At 36.5% G+C, this 17,753-nt stretch overlaps 1 protein-coding gene across 7 annotated transcripts in view; it reads left to right on the top strand.

Moving 5' to 3' along the window:
* sei (potassium voltage-gated channel seizure) overlaps positions 1–17,753 on the top strand; it is a 142,754-nt gene that overhangs the window by 35,943 nt on the left and 89,058 nt on the right. For all 7 annotated transcript variants that reach the window (XM_069127684.1, XM_069127682.1, XM_069127683.1 and 4 more), the window contains exons 3-4: positions 5,798–5,956; positions 14,444–14,594. In XM_069127684.1, the coding sequence (XP_068983785.1) occupies positions 5,798–5,956; positions 14,444–14,594 (310 nt within the window). The remainder of the gene's footprint in view (positions 1–5,797; positions 5,957–14,443; positions 14,595–17,753) is intronic.

Here is a 17,753-nt window from a genome sequence, read left to right on the forward strand (position 1 = left end):
CGACTTTTCCGTTTGTGATTGCATTGAGAACTTAATGGAAGATAAAAATCTCCAAATTCTGTGTTTCAATCAAATACGAAAATCTAGTTAATTAGGGGATTTGAATCTTAATCACCGAATCAATTGTTATGTTCAATCATTAGTTCGGAATTGTTATGTGTTCTGTGCAGGGCCTAAATAATTAATAGAAATTTCTGTATTTATACGATCCGCTTCAACTATTCAGTATTCCAATTTCAATTTGCATAATTAATTGCGAAATTAAATAGAATTAATAAAATAATTTGAGAATGGAATAATTTCCAACACCATCGTGAACTATTATGTTTTCTCCAAGTGATGGAATATTTTTTGCATCTAATACATATAACGAACTCCTATGAAGCATTTATTATTTTAGTACATCTCTTTCACCTTAACAAAACAACATTTAAGTCGCTTTAGTGAAATTCTTCCAAAAAGGTTGCATTGATTCAACTTCCACACATTATCTCTCGCTCTTCATTCAAACGTGCTTAATTAAGCTACAAAAAAGAGAGCAAAGTGTCAGGAGATTTGGAGGGTTGTTCCTTTTCAGGGTGAATTTCTGACGACGTGAAAGTTTAACAGGCGGCAGTCAGTAACGCAGGCAGCATGAAAAATGGAGCGAGAAAATGTGAAAGGCGCAACCTGGCCCGCCGAGGGCTGTTTTACACAGTGTTTCTTCCTCGCATGCTCGCATTTCAGTTGGATCTGACAAGCCAGCTGTGCGTGACCCGTCTGCGTGCGTAATTCCACAGGGACAAAGGGGAAGCGAGAGGAAAAGTGTAACAGAGAAAGAAAGCCAGCAATGGATCGATAGGACAGCTTGCTGTGACGTTGCCGAAGAAACCACACGTATTGCACATATTAGTCGCTATCTAGACACGAGGAGCGGTTTGGCCGAACCGAGAATGTCTCTCTAATTGATCGCTGAATTTTATCATCTTCCACCTGTCATTAAACGTATTCTATTTTCTCTCTCGTTAAACATCCTGAATGTGTTATCCTGCTGGACTAGCCGTGTAATCGGCTGGAATACATACAGTGACACATGACGATATTTGAGTATTTAATGTAGAAAATCATTGCATATATATAATTTTTTGAGTTTGAAATTGTGGATATATAATTTCTAGTTTGTACGAAACTTATTAAAATTTCATTAACGTTAAGTGGCAGACGATTATCACGTTTATTTTGCTAAAATTTGAAAGAAATTAAAAAATGTATCGTCGTATGTTTCGTAAAGGCCATGACCATAATTGATAAAATATAAATAGACGTCTTAAAGCAGTGCTACAAGTTCCGAGTACATAGGTGTACCCCTACGAAAGATTTAATGAAAAGATCAAACAGTTCCATTGATACTGTTCCAACATTGCAACCGGTTATCGAGTCTTCCAGTCACCGCCTCACAAGGGATTATGTAATACTTCCCCGCCTGCTGCACAGCCAAACCATTATTTCTTCGCCCTTTGGAACCATCTAAAAACTGCCTAAAAGCGCAACCAACTCTTAAACATTCTACTCTCAACCTATCCTACTTAAAATAATCTTTCTCTATTCATTCGTCGGTGGTGGAAAAGACGCCGTATCCATAATTTTTTTTTTTTTAAATCCAATCATTCCTTAGATTTTGAATATTCTACTTTCACCCTTTTAAACGTAAAAAAGTCTATTTCCATTCACCCATCAATAGCCGAAGAGACGCGGCATTCACAATTTCTAAGAATCCAGCCAACTCTTAAACATTCTCCTTACTTGCTTCCCTATTCGCTTGAAGAAATATGCCTTTATTCACCCATTAGTATACTGATATATTCATAAAGGTTGGTTCGATATATTCATAAAGATCGAAGAGACGCTTCATCCACAGAATATCGAAATATCCAACCAATCCTTAAACTTCATTTTTACCCATTTAAAAAAGTATCAGCTCTATTTCGAACGATCTTTCTCTATTTAGTTTTTCATCGATGGTCGAAGAAGCGTCTAGAATCAAACAAGTTGAAGCTCCATCCATAATTCATGTCGTTCTCGAGCAAGTGGCCGATCACGATTTCGCAATGGCGAATCCTCACGGTACTAGACTCATCATCGTTGACGTTCCACATCGATGACGTTCAACGACGAGGATCCAGGTGGCCTGTGGCACTCTTGGCACGCTTATCCGACCGATTACGCTCACGGCGTGCCAGGGTGTGTGTTTTCCATCTCGGCACACCGGCCGATTGCGCAAGCAGGCCTGTCCGAATCGGCAATCCGAATGCCTGGCCACGCTCTTCTGGTCGACACACGGGACACACTTTCCTTTTGTCGAGCCCTTTTGGACCGAGTCCAACGTACCTTGACTCGTAAACACACGCTGCCTAATTAGTTGCGCTCGCAGAGCTCGCGACAAAAGCCACCAAGTCGCTCGTCGTAGTCGTAGTTAATCGTGTTCTCGTGGTTACGGGCTTCCGTGACCTTGACGCTGGCCACAAATGCCGCGAAGAAGCTTTTTACACTCGTTCGATATAGGATACTCGTTCTCGTGATTTGAAACCGACTGTGATTCGCGTTTCAACCGATAGCTTGGTGCTTAGGTTGGAAATCTCGTACGGATTGCGTTTTTGGATTTGGATTTTGGTTTTGTGAGGTACAGTGACTCATGGAATACTTGATATCGTTTGACATGGAATTTAAATACTTGTAATTTTTGTGAATGCATGTTACGTGTGTTATACAAAACGCCTGAAAGTTTCATTAGCGTTATAACAAGACACGACTGTCATGATAATACGATTTGGTCTATTAATCTGAAAATGTACATGCATAGAGGCTACAAGATACGCACAGTATGTATTTAATAAGAAATTAGTGTACTATAATACGGTCAATAGTTATCTTAAACATAGTTGAGAGTTTTAAAAATGATCCTATTTATATTGATAGATAAAATACTTTGCGAAATATATGTATACTTGCACTAAATACCTTGCATCTTCTCTGTACATTTCCAGATTAATTTCAAGCACCACTACAATCATGATAATCGAATTTCATATACGGTATTAATGAAATTTCGAAATATTTCGTATAAGGTACATAAGATATTCGTAAAGTGTTTCTACAAACGTGCGAATATTTTCGTGAACCACTGTGAAATGTATATGATATACGATATCCTTATTGCTTAAAACATTCGCGAAGGACAATTTGGTTTTCCAGGAAATCAGCCGAGTCCTATTTGTGCACGTTTGCATCCCCACCCCATCAAATTATAATAGTTTGCGACGCGAATCAAACGCGTGGGAGGTTATTCCGTTGTCGAAAATCGTGGCGTTAAGATGTATCACTCCGCGTAGCGCTTATTAACTGCGTAATACTTTCATCGTCATCCTTTCACCGCTCATACCCACGCTACTGTTAACTCTGTTTAATCAACATACGTTTTTATTCAATAATTTATGAAATATTATTGTAATTTATAACTGGACTGTGGATTTCTATGCAAATTTGTATCTTTATGGACACGACTACGAAAGTAGATTCATCCGAGATGGGGATTCATTTGATGTATCAAAAATTATAACAAGTGTCCTACTTTGGATATTTTGCAAATATTTTTATATGTCATATGCATTCTGTGCTTTCTTGCATTTCCAAATTTCATATAAACGCATAAAAATCCGCAGCCTACCTGTCTTTTGTTTATCTTAAATTATTTTTCTCTTTATCGTTTCTCTGGTTATTACAATTATTATTACTACTAGTGTCATCCTCGTTACAGTTCCACTAAAATTTTGTAATAGGTTCAGATTTCATAATATATTCACAAATTCTACAAATGTTCGAATATTTGTGAGCAAATGTCTCTCCAACAAATTTCTGGACTAACAGACGAAAAGAAATTTCTTTTTGTTTCGAGATATTAGTTACATGTATTGCCTTTATCATCATGTACTTCATTCCCAGCATTCGTTTCTAGTTACTGACGATCACTGTAGCCAAGTATTCCATTACAAGTTTCATTCATGTCCCTGAAAGAACACTCGTCCAACATTCGCCGTGTTTCACGTTGATTCAGAAGTCTCTTTGCACAGTGCTGCTTCTCCAAGTTATGCTATCCGCACGTGACACGTGGCGCGATAATTCCTCGAGTCGTCACGAATCCGAATGGAACATTAACAAAGTGGTGCAATCGCGTTACCCCACTTTTACAATGTTACGTGGCTTCTGCAAAAGAATTTTCGAATTACGACTATGTTAAGCTGTAACGTTGGTTGGGAGAAATACAGTGGCCCGCAAAAGTATTCCTGCACTTCGTGCACTATTCCTGCAGTCCATATCTTTTATGAATATATCACGTGTATTATATGAAACATTTTCAGATCTCATTAGTATTATAACGACATTTACATGTTGCAATGACAACTCTCGTGATTATACGTAAATTTTTAATTATCCTAAAAACGTACACAGAAGTTACAAGATACAAGTACAAACATATGTATATTTCACAGAGATCGCGAAAATATTTAATCATAATGATCAGTTTATAGCTATTTTTCATAATACAGTGTTCTCGTAACTTCTACGTATGTGCACCTTTACATTGGTTTCAATTTGGCCAATACAATCAGGACAGGACAGTCGTGTCTCATTATGCGCATAAAATATGCATTCCTTTATTGATTCTATAGTTTGATTCTCAGTATTGACATCTTTTCCTGTCCGAAAATATTTAAAACATTTAAATAATCTACCAATTTCAAAACAGCCAATCATCTACGATATTAGTAAGTCTTAGCATTCGTTAGAACCATCTTTAATAATTATCATTATACGTTTAAAGCGACTATGTATTCGCACTAAATTTTTTACTAAATATAGGGTATGCGGTAATATCTTGCAACTTCTTTGTACATATATTTTCATATTGAGTTCACGTGTTTCCAACATGATCATCGCATAATAAAAATTTGTATATACGTGTGCATACAAAAGTCCCTATGGTAAGTGTAGGAATACTTTTGTGAGCCACTGTATTTGGATAGAATCCAGACGCGATTTATTCGAAGATACAAGCTTTTATTGCCCGCTGGTTGCTTCGTGGGATCCTATGACTAACTTCAAACAACACACGAGACGTTTAACGGACTTGGATTCTAATAGACGTTCGCCGAAACGTCAAACGTGGATATTTATCGCGCCAGACACCCATGTTCCCATTTAACGTGACCGATAAAGAAGCATTTCAAAAAATTGTTGCTGGAAATCAATATTTGTTGTTCCAGCAGTTATCCCGCAATGTTTCTGCTTCTAATGGACTATCGTCGCAAGATGCATGCTAGGTATTAAAACGAGAATTGTGGTATCACAGAATATAGGGCAATTGTTGTTTTAGTTCCTCAATAATTCAACATTTCATTTACTACTGATCTCTTTTGTTATTACAGCGAAAGTTTATAGCAATGGGTAGATTACGGATCTTTATGAGTTTATGGGAGATTTAAAGGTGCAAACATGTACAAAATTGTACATAATATGCAAAAATATAAAAGATATACAAGCTGAAGTATTTGCTGTAGGTTTTAACGAGTAAAATAAATTTTTACACGTACAGATCCTATTTGTTTAATTGTGGTAATGCAAATATACTATTGCATAAAAATACGCAATCTGGTAACGAGTTTTTGTACATAGGAACGAGAAAACTTGAAAGATCGTTTGTTTCAAAGATAGACGTATTACGTGGGCGCGAGCTAATCGGATTAATCTTTGTTTGTCACAGGCACCAAATTTCTGTGCAGCGAGGTGATAGCGCTAATAAGGAGCGAGGTGGACGACATCTGCTTGCAAATTATAAATTTCGAGGATTTGAGCTCGCAGCCACCTCCGCAGCCTGCAATTCCGCCCCCAAGCCAGACCAACAACAGGCTCGTCACACGCTGTAAGTTCCAATTTTTTTTCTCCCCGCCCCCTCTCTCTCTTTTGCCCTTCTCTCCCTTCGCCGTTTCTCATTTTCCACTTTGAATCACTTGCTTCACGGAAACCTCCATAAATTTCATGTCCAATTTGTATTCACGTTGTTGCATTTACCGCTGTATATTTTTTTCGTACCCTGTTATGGAATAGTTGGCAAATTAACGCTTAAATAACTCATTATGAAGTTTGGTACTGTATCAGGTGGTTTAAATCGTGCTTGGAAATATATCCGTTTAACATTAGAAGTATCAGAGTGATCAAACTAAACGATACCAATAATTTTTCGTAATAATTCTTTAAATTTAGAATAACGCATTTTTGTGAATTTAGATGATTTTTATCTTTTGTTTTACTTGCTTTTAGTACTATTAGTAACACTGTTAATTTTATAGCATTGCTGTTAGTTCTAGTGCTAATTTGCAATGCATTAGGTTATAGCATATGAAATGTTCGTTTCCTTCGGTTAAACGAAACACGATTCTGGTTTTCTTCAGAGTACGTTTAATTACACGTTAGCTACCAGTGACGCATACACTGCGCCGATTCAATTATCATACTTAGCTTACTTAGCTGCTATTGTATTTTTTAATTAGCACGTTTCGAATGAACGATTTCAGAGGAGAAAAAGAGCCACGAGCCGTGTATTAATATAAATATTATTATCGAAACTATATTCTAGATAATCAAAGTATTGTCATTAAAATTATGTTTGCCTTTAAATTAGTTGTAGAAACTGACTCGAATTTCTTACGAATTTATTGCACCGTTACAAAACAATATTGAAAACCATCCAGCCCTATTTCAAACAAAAAACACGTGAAATAAAAGAGCTTTAATTGACATTCAATTTCACGTTAATGACACTCGAAATCAATAGTAGTCTTTTTCATATAATCCAATGAAAAATCTGAGTCCTTCAAACGAACATTTCATACGGAACAAACTAATAGAAAACGCAATGCGTTGAACAGATAAAAATACGTTCGATCGCGCTAAAAATGTCACACCCACGCCTCTGTTTGTCCTATTTAATTCCACAGACATTCTCTTTTTCTCGCATTGCCTTCGTTGTGCAACGTCGAGGACACTAGGTCACGTAGTTAAGTGTTAACACGGGGTGTGTCCGTAGGAGCGTACTTGGAGCGCACTGTGACCTTCCTTGCCACAGACTGATGTATGAAAGGTGCTTGTAAAAATTACCACCGAGTCGCTTCATTGTCCGTCAGAATTCAACGCGCCGAATTCTTTTTCTTTGCAACGACTAATTAAATTTCGCAGAGCAAGTCTCGCGCTTCCCCTTGTTTCCCTTTACTCGATTGAAACGTTAATTTCACACGATCATCGGTTACGTCGTTTCACAAGCATCAAACGAAGCAGTCTGTTACTTTGTGTCCACATACAAAGATAGGAATTTCTAGTTTGTCACTTATAAAATGTTAGTAACAATATTAGTTCACTGGTACAAGTACTGTATTTATTTTTCGTCTGTATTCGAGGTTTCGCTATCTCGTCACTTCACGAAACATTCAAAAGTAGTTGAAGAATCTCGAAAAGTTTAGGAGTTGTTTCTACACCTTAACAACGTCCTGAGATTGGAACTTATCATTCCATAATAGTTTACACGATCCAAACATTGTTACACAACTTTTGATTAAGCCAAGATTAAGAAGATTCGACTTCATGGTAGCTCAAAGGTGATTTCAGGATCTTGAATAATTTAGGATTGATTTTACGCCTGGAAGAGGACTTAAGAGTGTGATTTATTCAAAGATAGCTTTACAATTTTGGATTAGGATAAAAGTAGATTCCTCGACGGTACCATTTTTCATGGTAAGGATGATTCGAGGATTTTGAATAGTTTAGAATCTTGATTTTATGCCTTGAGTTAAGATTGTGATTTATCATTCTATAGACGATCCAAAGACAGTCTATAATTTTAAATTAATCTAAAAGTAGAGTCCTCGAGTTTCTAACGATTTAAGGGTGGTTCTTGTATCTTGAATTAATTTAAGAAAAGGACCTACGTCCTGGGTCATTTACCAATAGAATCTACGCCCTGTAAGCAGTCCTAGAATGATTTTAGAATCTACGAAAATGTACTCATAGTGTTCGTAATAAGATAGCTTCCTCACTCGTATTATTCTTGAAAAATTATTCGGTTTATTTGCTAACTTTGTTGAAATTTTAGTCACATCCTGGATTTGTGTATTTGCGTAAAGTAACGCGTAAAATTAGATTGTTTATTTAAGTCTTGTTTCGCAAGCGAATACTTTGATGATGGAATTATGGAGATCAACTTTACGTGCATCTTCCTCTCTTCTTTGGATGATTAAAAGCACAGGTGGTTGAATGCCGGAGAAATACAAGTGTCTTAGCTTGCCAATTTTTTCCGGGAAAAAAGTGCGCTTCTCGAATGGAACCTCTAGTGCATCCTTCACTTAATTAAATACAGTGAAATTAATTAAAATAATTATCTTTGTAGGAGGAAGGTTTAACGTTCAGCAATCTTGCGTCGATATTTTATACTTTTAATTCTATTTATTATTAAATTAGTACTTATCGATGAGAATTACTAATTTTTAAAATATATAATTAAATACGGAATTAACCGATAATATACACTTTACATTCGATATTTAATCATCATTATTATAAAATCTAAATAAAACAGGATGAAGCATTTACATTATATGATACATCACGTGATGAAAAGATCGTGAAAAATATGGGACGAAGAATTAAAAAATAAGTTCACTACTTACGAAATTAGAACTAATTAAACATTCTTATCTTTAAAACTGCATTCAAAACCAAGTAACAGCAATTACATACTTAGCTTTCAAAGGCTTTTTACGTAGCTAATTGTCGCGCAAATTGCAACGCGTAAAGCAGCTAGAGCGCAATCATTACTAAATCAAGGCGTCATATGTGTCCCGTGGAAGTGTCATTTTAGCTTGCGTATTCAACGCTCGATTGTTCGAATTCCAGAAACACGAGACAAGTGCTTGTTGCTGTAACTACCTGAAACCGCCCAACGCTTCTATGTAATACTGTCCACCTAACAATTTGCATGTTCCGTATTAGTAATATCAGAAGCGATTTAATACTTTCAATGTCAATCTAAAATCACATTATATAAAATTACATTACACTATTAGATGATAACCAATTTCGCCACTCACATTATTAATTTTGGATTCGAGTCACGAATTTTTCTATCTAATTCATTGGACAATTTTTGTTCATAGCTCTAATATTTTGGGTATTTTGTGTATTTCTACATATTACGTACATTCTACGTATTCTTGTGCTTTTAATTCTACGCAAATGCATAAAAATCTGTGGTCTACCCGTGATATATAATTTCACTAAGAATCTTAGAATCGATTCAATCGTGCAAGAGGGTGCACAAGAGGCGAACGCAATTCCTTGGAATCGTTCAGTGGCCATTAAAATCACTGACAGAAGGCAACGAAGCCACAGAGAAAAGAGGAAACGCACGTTGGACGCTTGACACGGTGTCTTGCCAAAACGTTTCGTGCTATGTTCACATATAGTTTCCTGCGGCTTTTAAGCTGGAGGATCATTATTTTCTGCTGCACCGATCGGTATAAGACAGCGTCGTCGACATTCAGGGCCGGCCCGTTGGCAACTGGGCCATGTAGCACACATTCTACCACCCGACGAAGATTATTACAATCGGAGATCGAGGTCAGATTTGCCCGCATAATGAATCGTGCAACGATACCCTGCGCCACTCGCGAATTGTTCTTTCACACGTCCTTCCGCGTGTCACGTTTCGATCGCACGAAACGTACGAAGGGCAACCGCCAATCTCAGTCGATTTTCTTAATCTCTTTATTTCTTTACTGCTGGATTTCTTTATTTCTTTATTTCTTTACCCACTTTACTTTTTCTCACAGACAGGGCAGGATCATCTTATGAGAAAAGTTTGAAGTTTTCGATCGAGAGGCCCCTTCGAATAGTCCGCCGAATCGTAATTGATCCGCTGGCTCTCCTTCTCTGCCTCGACTTTTGTTATCGTCTCTGACCATCCCAAGGTTTAAGTTTTAAGCGGTAAATTCCGAATAGGAAAGCTTCCGATTAAACGAGACGCTACGAGTTTTGCGAATTTTTCTTATCAACCTTGGACCACTTTTTCCTTCATTTGTATTTCAATTTCCTTTTTCCTGTTCTCGTTCGTATTAACGATAGTTTCTTTCATATGAAAATCGAGGAACTCGGTGAAGAAAAATGGTAAAAGTACGGTGTTTACCAAACAAACAAGACAAATATGGGGAACGATGTACAATAATATTTATCTATAAAATTTTCTTACGGATTTTGCAAGTCTCTTCATCGATACGTGTAGCAATACTTCTTTATTAGAATAGTCTATTTAATCTGCAGTTTTCTTATTTATCTAGCGTTCTTTATTTTTATTTATTTAGGGATTTGTTATAGACTTCAAAATCTTTATGAGTACCTATAAATATGTTCAGGAACATATAGATTTTCTTATCAGAATATAACTGTAGCCACAATTCCCTCAATTTAAAGATCCGTTCACTTACACCATGTTTCCTCCCTGAATGCCTCAAATACAACAGCCAGAGTAGTCTTTTCTGACCGAATATCCAAACTCTAAATAAGTTCAGCAGTAACCTGAAAAGCTTACAACTGCACTAGATTGATCCACAACCTTTGGAAATGAATATTTCTTATCAATCTTGCACTACCTTTCATCAACTTGTATTTCAATTTTCCTTTTCCCATATCCGTCATCAACGATAATTTCTTTTTTAATTTTTTAGCAGAAGAACGCTTGTAACAAGTAGAGTAAACCTGTGTGTCCAAATGGCATTACCGATTCTTCGAGCAATTTCAGTGCAATTCCGTGCACACGCGCGTGTACACTAGGGTATAGGAGAGGGACACGCGAAGAGGAAGAGACGCGTGGTCACGTTTTATATCTGGAAGTGTTCGCGAAACTATTTTTAGGATGACGCCGCAGAACAGTCGCTGGACGTGTGTGGCGCGCCTAACAGTTAACCCTGACCCGGTAATAAATATTATACTCCCGTATAGGAAGCTATAGACACCCCACCTGCGGGTTGATAAATCCACCCTCAACCCCCACGGGCGAATCAGCTGATGGATACAACCCTGGGAATGAAATTGATTATTAAAATGGACGTGTAGCTGTCTGTGGACGATCGAGCCACGTTTATTCCACTTTTATAATACATATAACTCATGAAAGTACTTGAACACTTGTCGAAAACTTTTATGAATATATCGTATGTACTGTGTAAAATATTGAAGAATTTCGCCCAGTGAAACATTTCCATTATATCGATATACCACGATGAAACCATTTTTAACAAATATTGCACGTTTAAAATCGCTATTTATGACGTGTATTAATTTTATACTAGATATATATTTGCAATAGATACCTTGCAACTGTTATAGAGGTTTTTCAATTGGTTTCAAATTTATATTAATTATCGTAACAATCGTGTCTCGTTACAATATTAATGAAACTTCAAAAATGTTTCATGTGAAACGTACAATACATACATAGCAGGTTTCTGTGATAAATGTCACAAATATCTATAGAAACTCTTTATCAGTACTTTGTGCGTGTTATGCAAAGCATTTGAAACTTTCACTGTACCGTAATGAAACCCGACTGTCATGGTTATGTTGGTAAAGTACGAAGCAAATTTGAAAATCAACATAGAAGCTACAAAATATTCAGTGCGAGTATACATAATGAAATTTCAAAATGTTTTTTATATGAACATGCATACAATAAAGTAAAAGCATAGGAAAGTTCTCCATGGTAAATGTTGGAATATCGCCGCGAGCCACTCTATGTATTTCCGTGATATTTTACTTGAAGTTTCAACGAGAATCGAAAATTGTAATCATTGCCAAACAATTTTTAATTAAATCTGATCGTACTGCGAGCGCAAGCTTTAACGTCGATAGAAACTGCTATCGTATTTATTTCTTGCCAACCGATTAATTTTCTGTCGATTTTTCATCGACTCGTTTCCTATTACACGACCTCTTTCGTCTTTCTTTTTCCTTTCATTTCTTTTTAACGATTCCAAGAATTTCTTTTACTCCCTTGGTAATAGGATGAAGGATGCATTTCATTTTTTATCCAACGCATGTAACATCTAAAGACACAAGGCTGATCGTTGTTATACGCTTTATAAGAAGGACAATTATGTGAAACGACCCAATCAATCTTCGGGTTTCTTTTTCTAACGAGCTGTTATTTCGAGGGACATCGTGTGAGAAAGAGGGATGCCTTTGTCGCTGTTTAATAACGATCGATGGCCCTGAGCATCGGAGAAAATTGCACCCATCGCTTCCAATCGCAAACACCTTCCGTTTCCATGCTCTCTCTTTTTTAATCTTCGTCCTCGACAAGAGCGATGATTCTTTTATCTTCGTGTAGGATTTTAAACGGATTCTTGCGTTTCCTAAATCATTTATATCGTTGAACTGCGAGGAAAGGTAGCGGCTGTCCAACGGCCAATTTGTGACAAACTCACATAAACTGTTATAACTCACTTCCTTCGCTATATTTTGTTTCAAAGCAGTAAGTACACTTTTTATTTTTAACAAAACTTCAACGTATGATTTAAGTTATGAATTTTAGATCACACCTGTACCTTTTTGCAATTCTCGTAATATATTGGCGCTTTATACGTAACTTAGTTTCTTTGTCGCATAAAGTGCCAATTTAAATTGTCTTAAAACTTTCGACCGGGAATATGTATTATTGATCTTTTCTTTTTACTAGAATTTTATACTTTATTGCATTGTTGTATTCTATCAAGATGAAAAATGTTCACTATTTTGCTTTTGAAACGCACAAAGGGATTCATTTTACGGTTTGTTACAGTCACTATCTTTTTTCATAGTTTTACAAATACAATATATATGGCCTGGAGAAGAATCTGAAAATTCGCAATACCTTTTTCAATAGAATTCTTCGATATTTTCTTTTGAATTTTGCTAGTACCTTTTCGTTCATGTGATCGAATGTAAAGCAGTTATTGTATTTCGGTACGTGAAGTTCAACGACTCGCGCTTGGCCCAAAATCAAAAAGCTTTACGATGATCATACAGAGGCTCGTAGAATTCGTGTGCCAACGATCCAATCGTGCATATAACGATAAATCGACAGTTTCGTACCATCTGGTCCTTCCATATAATTTCTATACAGTTCAGCATAACTCGTAATAATTGATGATTATTGAACTGCAAGTGAATATTGATTAGGTGTTAACATTTATTCAGATAAGTTTTCGAGCTTAGTGAAAAATTGTGTTCGATTATATTATAAGGTACAAGAAATTTTATTGCAAGTCAAATTAATCTTTTTCCATCGAATTATCTGCCTTGAAAATATTTGCTAAGTCTTGAGAAACTGTACCACCACGCCACTTGTATGAATTCGTATGTTTTATTCTATTTTCTAAATTTGTCGCTCGCTTTTTCCAATTATTACTTTTCTCGGATTTTTCTCCTAAAAACACAATTTTTCTCATAGCGTTCAGCGTATTCAAAGCGTTAATTTTCCAAGCAGAGTCATTGTCCGTGCCCTCAGTGCTCTCAGGTGTCCGTGCAACGCGATTCATGATCCTATTTCCTCTCACTCCAGCGAAAGTTTGTTTAATCCAACCGGTGACTAACTTCGTTTACGCGTAACTCACTCAAACACCCGAGTTCGATGAGAAAAATATATTGCGGAAAGTAGCACGTATAGAACAACGTTGGAAAACTTTCTCTGATAATATTGTTCCGGTAGTATTATCTTCATTATTATGTCAGTATTATGCTCACCGGTTTGTAAAATAATCATGAACTTAATGAAATACAAGAAAATTCTAAGTAAATTGTAAAGGTCTATGCAAATTTTAAATAGAAATTTGTTTCCCTAACTAATACGACGAGTGCTTCATTCTGAATATTTTATACATTTCTGTACATTACGCAATCTGTTACGTATTAATTCAAATACTGATCGTACTTGTAAAAATCATTAATTTTATTTCAAGTATATTCCTTCGACATTATTATTTATAACGATATATCTTTGACGCTCCCGAAATAGTTAGTAGTTGTAAAAGTGATTAAAAATTGATGATAGATGTTATCTACGTAATTTAAAAAAAATATAAATTGCAATATTTCTCGGATTGTATACGGACGTAGCGTGTATTTGTGCGTCTTAAAAATTAAATTTCCCATGAATGCATAAACGTCTGCAATTTAACGATAACAAACTACTAACGGTTTGATGGAAATTTTTCATCGAAACGATATGGTAATACGTGATTTTTCGCAATATATATTTTCTTCGATGCATAGCTAGCAGTTTCTACTAACAATCACTAATAAGATTCAATGACGTTGACTCGAGCAGTCGACAGGGCAAGGGCGTCCTTTCGTGCTGGCCTCTCCAGGACCGGTGTCGTTGGTCCACCAAGGGTCAGGAATCGACCGAGAACCACGACCAACTTACCTCATCGACTTGCTGACGGGACCATCCTCGACGAGGACGCCTCTGAGAACTGGTGAGTTTTCCAACTTTCGTTTAATATTTCATCGAACTTCCGCACGTTGAATCGCGGACCAAGATAGGAAAGCAAATAAGTTTATCGTACTGCTTTCATTTAATTTATGATATGCGGTACAGCTTAGGGGGAATATTAATGGCAAAGAAATGGAACTTGGAAGACACGAAAAGCGCGAAGAATTTATTTCTTACTATTGAAATATCGAAGGTTTCATTCCATTTTATTTTACATTTTTTAATTGATTGTTATAGTCGCGTCAAATGCAATAATGGGCTATCAGTGAGGTTGTTAGTCAATTGAAATTATACGGGTTTCTTAATTTCTGGAAAAGGTTGGCCCGTTTTACAAACATCAGCAATCGTAATGTTTAATTAGAATTTGTCAAATTATCTTTCATAGATTTATTGCCAATCTATCTATACAAGCAATTGTGTCTTTCATTGCGATCGATCCATATGAAATTGAGCAGATTTGCGAAACACGAATATCTTTCTCCATATTTTATATGTATGTTACATGATATATCAATATATCTTTCACGATAGTATCAAATTGGAAGTAAGCAAAGAAAATAGTAACAAAATTATATGAAAATCGAGCTCTCTTCGGTCACAATTTCTTCGCGTAATGAATAAAATCACGATCAGAAAATTAACCTGCAATAAAAAGCTGCAGGGATTGATTATCACGCAACGTAATCACCGTCTTGTATGAAATTTCGCGAAATTTCCTTGTCGAAAAAAGAATCTCGCGTGGAATTTCACTTGCATCGTACATAATTGGTCCAGAAAATGTCTTGATTCAGAAGTTGCTGCTGGGCTTGTCCGGTAGTTGGAGTTGCGCGAGCTGATTTGTCGTACTGCGGGTGTTGTGCAGAAGCCAATTAAGAAACTGACGAAGCTGACCTAACTAAGTGCACTCGGCTCGTTAATGATACAATGTATTGTTCTCGCCGGTACCACAGCGTATCCGACAATGAAGCTGGCATTCGGTTGGACCTTTGTGAACACCGAATGGCCGTTTCGATATCTCGTTAACCGATGCCGCCCCGTGTTCTCTATTCCGATAATCGATCGTCGGACAAGCCGGCAAAGAACCGAGCAATAGAAATCTCAATCGTTTTATGTAGCGTTTCGCTGAATTGAATTTTCAAACGTGTCAGATATGTTCCGTGGCGACGATAGCTTTCCATGGTTTCGCTCGAACGTTGATTAGAATTTCGTAGCTCGTGGTGCTTGATATTTGCGAGCGAATTTTGGGTCGAGTGCGATTCTGTTTTAATATTCGAATGTTCCACGTACCCTTCTGGGTTGATTAAATTTTTCATACGACACATATGGTTATGGAGAGTATCTAACATGAAAATCGAATGGGCAAAAATGGTACAGGATGGGAAAAGAAGAAAGAGAAGGGAACAGAATGACGAAAGAGGGAAAAGAGAGACGAAATAGATGAAAGAAGAAAACGGAATAGCACGAGGGATGAAAAGTTAAGAGGATAGAGAAGAAGATATAGGAAGAGAAGAGGAAAGGGCAAAATAAAGGAAAAAGCATAAAATAAAAGAAAGGAACAATGATGGGAGCAGTATAGAAAAGAAAAGAGGGCAAGGAAGGGAAAGCAAGAGAATACAAATTTCCCTAAGGCTTTTACAAGCTATTGGAATTTCGCTATTAGAATTTCACCATCAGAACGCTTATTGTTAATCTTTAGTTTCAGTCTTTCATAAAGGAATATTTACATTCCATTTAATAATATAGATACTATTAATTTTTAAATTTTACTTATTTACTGCGAGCTCGGTTCTTCTATTTCTCTCGCTAAAACAACTTTTTCAGTCCGTGACAGGATTAATATACTGAATATTTGAATGACTCATTTAACCAGTTAATTGGGGAATTTAATTTTATAAATCTCTCATGGGGTTAGATCGTAGTGTGCGTAAATATTTAAATAAAAGCAACGGCGAGTATACACGTCAAACACAGTTAACTGGTTAGGTGATGATACTAAAAAAAATGGACTTCGTTCGAAAGATTCGTGCAAGGTGCCACCATCGAGGTAGACACTTCTCGATGTATAGGATCTCGTTTGGCAGCGAGGGGGAAAACATAGTAATCTGGGATGATCGAAAGCAGACATGAGATCAAATATTGGCATCCGCCCGAGTAAACAGTAGTTCCGTGTGGTACCACTGAATTGATTAAGGGTTTCGTAAACAACCCTTATCGATATCTCTGCCGCACGAATGGCTCACGAATCGTGACGCGTATTTCTTTCAACGTGAACGCCGTCTATGCAACCTCTCATCCTTCCTTTTCGTCGATGGACGCGATTCGTGACAAATCGTAAATATCACGATTCTCTTTCGAACCTCGTAAATCTTTGTCATGATGACATATTTCCGCGTGACATTTATGAAATGATAGAACTTCTGTGAATAAGGACGAGTCGATATAAAAATGTTTTCCAAGTATTTGTTACTTATTAATTCATTGCTATAATACTACAATATTATATAATTTGATATTACTACTTTGACAATTCCGTAGCGTTGGTCTCTTAATTGGTACTCGTCAAATTGCCGATGAATATTCTATAAATAATTAATCAATTAGGAATTCGTCCGACAATCAACATAAGAAATAAAACGCTGGCGGTAGAAAGTACATATACGGTAAAACTTCGCTTATCCGAACTGGGACGTTTATTCGGTCCAGTGTCATCGTAATGCCCGATTTAGCGAATATGTTTCTGAAATCCTACTATCTGATTGCAGGCCATGTGACGCTTATACGAATTAATGTTTTGGCCTTAGTGTTTACAAATTTCAGCTTAGCAACATTCAGTTATATGAAAATTAACTCCCATTATACGAATAAATAAACAACGAAGGAAGGGAGATACTAGTGAACTCCTATTATCCGACTGATCCAGTTATCCGACACGTCTTGTTCCCCGACCGTGTTGGATAAATGGAGTTTTACTGTACTACGTTGTGTGCAAAAAATATTTATACACTATCGTATCTATTATAGCGTTTACATGCTAATTAATTACATCCAAGGAAATTTCGTAACATTTTCATACAGCTACAGAAACTTTGATACTATGCAAATGAGATCTAGAAAGCTTGATAAAAAATGTTCCATTGGAAAG

The sequence above is a fragment of the Bombus flavifrons genome, chromosome 14 (assembly GCF_040668555.2).
Source record: "Bombus flavifrons isolate JBK064 chromosome 14, iyBomFlav1_principal, whole genome shotgun sequence".
Lineage (NCBI taxonomy): Eukaryota > Metazoa > Arthropoda > Insecta > Hymenoptera > Apidae > Bombus > Bombus flavifrons.